The 8,922-nt window shown below is 39.0% G+C and overlaps 1 protein-coding gene across 2 annotated transcripts; it reads right to left on the bottom strand.

The window, feature by feature from the left end:
- Positions 1 to 244: 244 nt before the first annotated feature.
- Positions 245 to 3,665, bottom strand: sco2 (synthesis of cytochrome C oxidase 2). 2 transcript variants are annotated; one of them, XM_067582033.1, is made up of 2 exons: positions 3,552 to 3,665; positions 245 to 1,222 (listed from the first exon to the last, which is right to left on the bottom strand). In XM_067582033.1, the coding sequence occupies exon 2, from the start codon at positions 1,203 to 1,205 to the stop codon at positions 336 to 338; it is 870 nt and encodes a 289-aa protein (XP_067438134.1). In that variant the 5' UTR covers positions 1,206 to 1,222; positions 3,552 to 3,665; the 3' UTR covers positions 245 to 335. The 2 variants fall into 2 exon arrangements, with proteins under 2 accessions (XP_067438134.1, XP_067438136.1); XM_067582035.1 differs by having other exon boundaries at positions 3,421 to 3,561.
- Between the last annotated feature and the right edge of the window lie 5,257 nt (positions 3,666 to 8,922).

The raw sequence follows: 8,922 nt of genomic DNA, 5'->3' as shown, positions 1-8,922 counted from the left end.
TGACAAGTTCAGTTAGATATTCAGTTTATAATTAAAACATTTCAGATAGAAAAAGTAGTTTTTTTTGTTTTTTGCTTTAAAATGACTTTGATTTGATCAAATAGTTGCTGATTAATAAACTTCATCGTTTCATTTTATCTTTAACATCCAACATGTGAAAATGCAAAAAAACATTTAATTCTGTTTTTTTGTTAATTTGTGAGATTTCATCATTTGTGTCTTTTAGAAAAGAGAAAATTCAAACTTCAAAGATTCACATTTTTAATTCCAGAGTTTTTGTTTCATACAACAAACATGTTTGTTTCCAGGAAACATATAAATATATTTCAGACGTTTCATCGTTGAGTTTGAGCTGCTGACGGCTGAACGTAGGTGTTGATGTGGTTGCGGACGCTCTCTGCGATCTGCTCCTGGTTCTTCATCCTGTTGTAATAATCCAGAAACAGGCCGTCGGGACTGACCAGGTAGATCAGGATGGTGTGATCCACGATGTAGTCTCCGTCCTCGTCCTTGGGCCCGGGGCTGGCGTACACTCTGTAGTCCCGCCCCGCATCTTTCACCTCCTCCGGCGTGCCCGTCATCGCCACCAGGCGGGGGTGGAAGTCTTTGACGTAGCGGGCCAGCGCCGGCACGTCGTCGCGCTCCGGGTCCACGGTGATGAAGAGGGGCTGCACGGGCGGCAGCGAGGGGTCGAGGTCCAGCGCCGCCACCACGGCGCTCAGCTTGTCCAGCTCTTCGGGGCAGATGTCGGGGCAGTGCGTGAAGCCGAAGTACAGCAGCACCCAGCTGCCCAGGAAGTCCTGCTTGGTCCTGCGCTGCCCCCGGTGGTCCAGCAGGCTGAAGTTGCCCTGACCCAGAGCGACGCGCTGCAGCTGCTCCACGCGCTGCCGCCGCCGCCGCTGCTGCTTCTCCGCGTCCACGAACCACCACACGGCCAGCAGCCCGCCGCCGAACAGCAGCGTCACCGCCGCCCGAGTCCGCAGCTTCATCCTCGCCGAGCGAACCGACGAGTTCTGACCCTGAGACAGGAAGCTCCTCTGAGTCAGCACAGGAAGACGACGGTGATGATGATGAAGAAGTCTGATGTGTTGACCCTCTGATGTCAGAGGCGGCGTGGAGACAAACGTCTTCTGCAGGTGAGGAAGACTTCTCAGGAGCCTTCCTCCTCCACGCAGATCACCCACGATGCACCTGAGCCCCAACATCCTCGACGCCAACCGTCCTGAAGACAAACAGGAAGTTTTATTGACCGTAAAACATTTGAATAAATTGTTTTTAACCTTTTTTACTTTACAAATGTTTTTAAATAAAAATTAATTAACTATTATGATTGATATATTTCCATAAATAGTTTATTTATAATTATTTATTTAAGCAAAAATGGAAAACATTCACTGGTTGCAGCTTCTTCAATGTTCAAGTTCATTTATTGTCCGTCTAACATCCACAGACTGGGACCAGTCATCAGTTTGAAACCAGTACAGATGAAGTTAAAGCATTTAGCTGCTGGTTTGTTCAGGTCACACAGAGGAAACTGTCAGTTTCTGTGAATATCAGCCGGTGATCAGCTCGTTTAAAAACACTCAAAGAATCCAAAGAAATATCACATCTGCTGAATCATAAAACTGATTTTTAGCGTAAACCGGAGCTACAGGACGACGCTGAAGTTCACTTCTAGTTCGGAGGTTAAAGGGAAAGTTAAAGGAATTATATGTAAGAATTTTAGTTTAAAACATTCAAAAAATAACTAAAATTATCAACAGAATGTGAAGAAACAACAGTCGTGACATTATGTCAAAGACGTCTATGTATTGTGTTACAGAGATATCTACTGAAGTTAGCATGCTAACCAGCTAGCTCCAGCCCATCCAGTCTCATAAAACCACTTTGTACCACGCTTGTTCAGTTTTTGGTTGAACTAAAAGACCCTTTAAGGAGTTGGATGTTCAGTTTTTCCGGTAAACACATTTTGTTTAAATAGTTTTAAGCCTGTTTTTTGGCAGTGAAAATTAGCAGTTTATTATAGACTGTAAATGCAGAGTGCTAACCGGGCTAGCAGCTAGCGTTAGGGTCAGCGCCACACTCTCGTCCAAATATGGTCACTTTTGGCTACAAAAATCCAAGATGGCGACGGTCAAAATGCAAACTCAAGGCTTCAAAACATGGATGTATAAAGAGAACTGGGTACGGCGTTAGAGGCGGGGCCTCGTTCACTCCTATGAGAGTTGTTCAGTGGTGCATGAAGCCAAAAACGCAACTTCCCGCGGTAAAGAAATTACCCGGATGAAAACATACTGCACACGCTCTATGGGCGTGACTTCTGCGGCTCAGACGGCTAACTTCCGGTTTAGCCCTCCAGCTAACCTGAATGGGGATAAAATGATTCAATCATGCGGCTCTTCTAGACTTTCGAAATGTGATCAGACCGAATGGATCAAATTCTGACAGGGAGACGAGTCATTTTAGGTTGTGACGCTAAAAAAATTAATAATCTGCTGATTTACAGACATCTGTTCAATAATGTGAGTCTGTAGGAAAAAGTCTTTTTGGGCCGAGTAGCATCACGTGACGTTGTAATTACACAGTTTTGCCACTATGTCAAACTGGCTTCAAATCGCGGTGCAGTTCCTGTTTCTGGATCTGTTTAAACCACGGATGTATAAAGAGAACTGGATACGGCGTCGGAGGCGGGGCCCCGTTCATTCCTATGAAAGTTGCTCAGTGGCGCATGAAGCAAAAAAAAAAAAAAAGACTTCCGGGTATGAAAGTACCCAGATCTTCCACATTGTGCGGCCCATAGAGCATGCGCACTAGAGACTAGTGACGACAAGAGCCGAGTCGGCTACTTCCGGTTTAGCCCTCCGGTTAACTTGAACGGGGATAAATCAATTCAATCATGCAGCTCTTCTAGACTTTTGAAATGTGATCAGACCGAACTGTCTTAATTCTGATAGTGAGACGAGTCATTTTAGGGTTGTGACGCTCAAAAAAAATTATTCGCTGATTTACAATGTAAGACTACAGGGAAAAAGTCTTTTTGGGCCCGATAGCATCACGTGACGTTGTAATTACACGGTTTGGCCAGTATGTCAAACTGGCTTCACAGTCTGATGCTGGTCCTGGATCCGGATCTGTTCAAACATCCAGACTTCAAAACAGGAGTCCACAAACCACCGGGTGACGTCAGAGTGGCTCCATTATTGTTTACAGTTTATGATCGATTATGAGACACTTTTATGGATATGAAGCGCCAACATGTGCTGCAGCTGCACTGCGGTTCATTCATAAGAGACGTCAGAGGTGAAGCTTCCTGCTGAGCGTTTACATGTTAACGTAGATCATAAACAAAGTGAAGTATCGATTAGTAATATTGATAAAGCTGTTACTGTTGCTCACAGAATCCTTAAAGAGTCTTTTCACCTTCAGGATGAAGAAATGTTCCGTCTGCTGCTGTTTAGCTCAGACTGGAGCTGCAGTAACTTCACCAGCTGACAACATTCATCACGTCTCTTCATGTTCAGGCAGAAATAAACAGTAAACGTTTCATTTACCTGTCAGCTGCTCCGCCAGGTGACCGTCACACAGCCGGTTGTGAAACGCTGCTTCTTCTTCTTCTTCTCTTCCTCCTGCTTCTTCTTCTTCTTCTCCTTCTTTGAGGTTTGTTGGCGGTTGGCAAAAGACGTATTTAGCGCCACCAGCTGGTGTGGAGTGTAGATCAGACTGTAGTATTTATTGTTTTATATCTCACTCTCATCACTCATTTCTTTTTTATCTCTCTGAGGTTTTGAATCAGATTATTTCTGACAGTGTAACTGAGATTATTCACATCTGCCTGTAGGATGTTTACATGTTCTGAATAATGTTCTGTTTAGTCCAGTGCGTCTCATCTCTGTTCCTTCCTGGACGCCTCATTCCTCCCTCTTTCCTTTGAACTCTGTGAATCCTTCCTCCTCTCCTCTTCCTCTCTTTGCTTTTGCCTGACAGAGTTCATATAAACCGCTGAGATGATTCCTTTTGGAAATTCTTTATTTTTAAGAGAGTCTTCAATGACAATAATATAATATAAGCACAATTAGACAAAACATTTAACAAAAATAACAACAAAATAATCAAACAATACCAAATGTGACAAAAACAAACAAACAACAACAAATATGAAATAATAAGACACATAAGATCTGCAGATCATCCAGCGAGCAGAGCATGAAAATGCATCATTGATTCATAGATTATAGAAATATATTAACATCAGTGATGTATTAAGTAATAAAGTTATAAAACATAAGTATAGAGGTGTTATTATTATTATTATATATAACCTTCCTGTTATACTGATTGAGCCTCATTCTGTTAATCTACTGTCCTCCACCTACATATATTTATTACTGTTCAACTGATTTGTTGTTTAAGTTGAAACTATAGAAACTTTATTTCAGTGTTCAACGTCTCTTCTTTCTTCTTCTGCTTTAATCTAAACTTATTATCTCCACCTCTGTAAAGCTTGTAAAGCTTCATGTGCAGGAACTCACATAAACCGCCTGACTAGTTGATTGTATTTATAATAAATAATAATAATATGTTGGCGGCTGAAGGATCTCAGAGGTTTATTCTCCTCAGAGACGTCAGATCATTTGATTCGCTGGTGAAACTGTTTTCATTTAAACATCAGATAAAGCAGAAAAATCAAACATTTATTCATTATTTCATTTAGCGAGTAAATACTGAACACAGAATATGTATATTTATATTTACAGATGTTTTATTGCAGCTGATTTGTTGTTTTTACAGAAACTTTCCACCAGATGGAGTCGACGTTTTATTCAACTTTATAATTCATATAATCAAAAACTCAAAGCTCTGTTAACAACAGATAAACATAAACATCAACAGAAGATCAATAAAAGATAAACATACAAACAAAATACAATAAATCATGTAAATAAACAAAGATTATCGTTGCTATGTTTCTGTTTCTGTACATTTCCAGCAGTGAAATTATAATAAAGGTTCATTGAACATAAATATTCAGACAGAATCAGCAGGTCGTTATACAGAAATTATACTTTAAAATGAATGAAAGTTTCAGAAAATATAAATAACAAGTGAAGTTTTATGAGACAGTCGTCCCCAAAAACTGCTAATATACATCAAAACACATAAAAACATAAAAGCTTATAAACTGTAGACTGATCAGAGATTCATATTAACTTCTCTTCTGCATTAATCTGCAGCAAATAAAGAAAACAAATCAAATTTAATTCATCGTTTAATCGAATATTAATCTGCAACAATTCTGATCATTAATTTGTTGTTTGAGTCACAAATTGACACAAAAATACTAAATATTCTGTGGATTTGATGTTTTTATTTGTTTTATTTGTTTATTTGGGGTTTTGACTGTTGGCTGGATCAAATAAACAAACTTTGGAATCTTTTCTGACATTTTATTGACAAAACTATGAATCAGTTAATGGTATATGTATATAAATATATATATATATATATATATTATATGGTATATAATGGGTAATAATGGGTTGCAGCTGTTGGTGGATTAATAAACAGCCAGACTTCAAACTGGAAATAAACAAACATCACATGATAAAATGAAGAATCACATGAATATTAAAACTCTTCCTCATGTTCAGATATAAAAACTGGATCTGTGTTTCCAGTCATCAGTCATTCATCTGTGAATCTGCTGCGTCATGTTTTATTAACGAGCTCAGCAGGAAGCAGGTCACGTCTCCGCAGCTTCCGACTGCAACGTCATCAAACACAGTTACCACGTGGTTATCACTGTAACCATGACGACGACAAACCTTATCAAAGCAGTCGTTGTAGCTCGAACCATGATGTTCAACTGAACCTGACCAAACTGTAACCATAGCAACGTCACATCATAAAACACCTGTGTGTGTTTGTTTTCAGACGGTTTGTTGGTCTTCATGCTGTAAATATTGTGTCTTTGTTTAGAGCTTTCAACAAATAATGAAACTTATTATGTTATTGTATCTTATCGTAATATTTATTATTTAGTTTTATAATATAGATTCTTGTTGTATTTTATCTGATAGCAGCTAAATGAATGATATCTGACTGTGTCTGACTGACGTGTTCAGACGACAAAGCAACAAGCTACAAGTCGTTTTCAACGGAAGTTCAAACTGACACCTGACGCTGCGCTGACCTCAATGAAGCATCAACCAATCACATGTTTTCATTTCACTCCTCTTCTTCTTCTTCTCTCCCTACAGTTCCTGCTCTGATCCGTCTAAACGATGGAAGAAAAACTGATTCTTGCTGTTTTATTGAACTCTTTCATTTACTGCGACGCAACAACAAGGAGCAGCAAACACACACTGGCTAACTGTGTCACTGTGTTATTTCATATAATAAATAGTGTTTACTAGCCATTAAAGATAATCATAAATTAATATGGTACACAAGCCCATGACGACATAGCTAACACGTAACCATGACAACTTTGTTTCTGGTGGTGTGAAGACCACATTATTGTATCATATGTTAGCATAATGTATCTTAAAGAGTCATATTATTAATATAATTATATTAAAGATTAGAGAAAACAGATTTGTGTATCAGAACTTTGTTTTTTCTTCTTTCCTCTCCCATTAATCATCTCACCACCCCTCAGATTTATCTGCTGACCCTTTGGAGGGGCCCCGACCCCTAGGTTGGGAACCACTGGACTAAACTAGCTACCTGTATATAAAGTAGTGTAAACTAGCTCCACCTCCAGCAGCTACAACAGTAACATGCTGCTCTAACACTGATGCTTCACTATTAATAATCTAATGATGTCATATATAATAATATATCAGTCAGAGGGACCAAACCACTACTTTTACTGCAATACTTTAACTACATCAAGCTCATAATACTTATGTACTTTTACTGCAATACTTTAACTACATCAAGCTCATAATACTTATGTACTTTTACTGCAATACTTTAACTACATCAAGCTCATAATACTTATGTACTTTTACTGCAATACTTTAACTACATCAAGCTCATAATACTTATGTACTTTTACTGTAATGGAGTATTTGTTCATCACTATGTTGGTATTTTTACTGCAGTAAAGGATCTGCTGTATATTTTCAGTGACGCAGCATCACAGTAAACCTGCAGTATCTGTTGCTCTTCTCTTTATATAATTCCTGAAAGTGAAGCGAGGTGTTTGAAGCTTTTATATAACGGACTCTGCAGTGCTGCTCTGCTGCTGTTTGTGCAGAGACGCCTGAACATCGGTTTTACATGAATATACGACAGAGAGTCGTCCTGTCTGACCTTTCCTGCAGCACCAAACTGCTCTAAATACAGCTGAACCATCAGTATGTTGTGCAGGTAGAAGGGCTTTGTGTGCTCGTGGTTATTAGGGTCGGGTTCACCTCAGTGCTTCAGAGTCCAAGCTGATGTCATCTTGTTTTATCAGACCAACAGTCCAAAACTCACTGATATTCACTTTACTGTGATATAAAACAGAGAGAGAAACTAACTGAGAATATTTGGCTTCTCTGTTTGATTAATGACTTGACTTAGTTTCCATTAACGATCTGTCAAATATCAACCCAGTAATCATTTCAGCAGCACTTAAGATCTAATGAAGGTTCAGGTTCAGGTCTAAACAATATAATCTGATTGATTTAATGAGATCAAAGCCTGAAAACAGACTGAAGCTTAAACTCTGATATTAAAACAGAAACATGTGACTGATGTTTACAGCACAGTCATGAAATCTGTCCAAATCAAATCAAACTATTGAAATAATCGGCTCATTTAGACGAAACTGTCTGATAACTTTCACAAAGCAGCACTGCTGAGACACGACCCCGGTCCCGACACGGCTTTAACCTTTTCACCTGTCATTTAACACCGTTGGTTAGATTTAGGCACAAAAACCATGAGGTCAGGGTCAGAGAGGGATTTGGGTTAAAAACACTAAAATGTGATAAAAATGCGACGTGACGCTCAGCTGATTATCACACAAATATGTGTTTGTATGTATGTAAACAAATATTTTCCTCTTTTATTCTCATTTAAAATCTGAACTGAAGCTCAACCTGTTGTCTCATATATATATATATATATATATATATTTAATTAATATATAATTAATAACATTATTATTATGAAGGAATAAATCCAGTATTTGTAGGAACCTCAGCTGATGCTCATCTATAATCTCACCTGCTCTCAGGTAAACACAGACTCTTTCCTGTCTCATCAGGAGCCCTTTAATGTTATCCAGCCTGGATTCTTGTTGCCTAGCAACCGCTCAGACGTGAGAGAGGTGTCGAGAGTTTGCTGCATTTCCTTTTTTTTTTTTTTTTTATTATCAGCGAGCCGCAAAATCACAGCGAGTGCAGAATGTTTACCTGCTGCCTGATCAGCTGTAAATAATAATAACGATGATGTGATGATCAATCAACCTGATATATAAATTATTACTTAAAATCAATAACATCTAATCGCTGGAGTTAAATCTTTTCATTGTTCATGTAAGAGGAGACCTGAACATCATTGATCAGTTTCATCTCTGTGTCCAGTTGTTTCAACGTCACGCTGATGTTTAAGTAAACTGGGACAACTGGTGAGGTAAACTGGGACAACTGCTGAGGTAAACTGGGACAACTGGTGAGGTAAACTGGGACAACTGCTGAGGTAAACTGGGACAACTGGTGAGGTAAACTGGGACAACTGGTGAGGTAAACTGGGACAACTGGTGAGGTAAATTGAGACAACTGGTGAGGTAAATTGAGACAACTGGTGAGGTAAACTGGGACAACTGGTGAGGTAAACTGGGACGGTCCCTGATGGTTAAAAGAGACACCAAACAATTCAGCTTAATGGAAGAACAACTGTATTTGATGTTTGTTTGTTTATTAAATAGTT

This window comes from Thunnus thynnus, chromosome 23, assembly GCF_963924715.1.
Source record: "Thunnus thynnus chromosome 23, fThuThy2.1, whole genome shotgun sequence".
NCBI lineage: Eukaryota > Metazoa > Chordata > Actinopteri > Scombriformes > Scombridae > Thunnus > Thunnus thynnus.
This window is presented reverse-complemented; position numbering and strand designations above follow the sequence as displayed.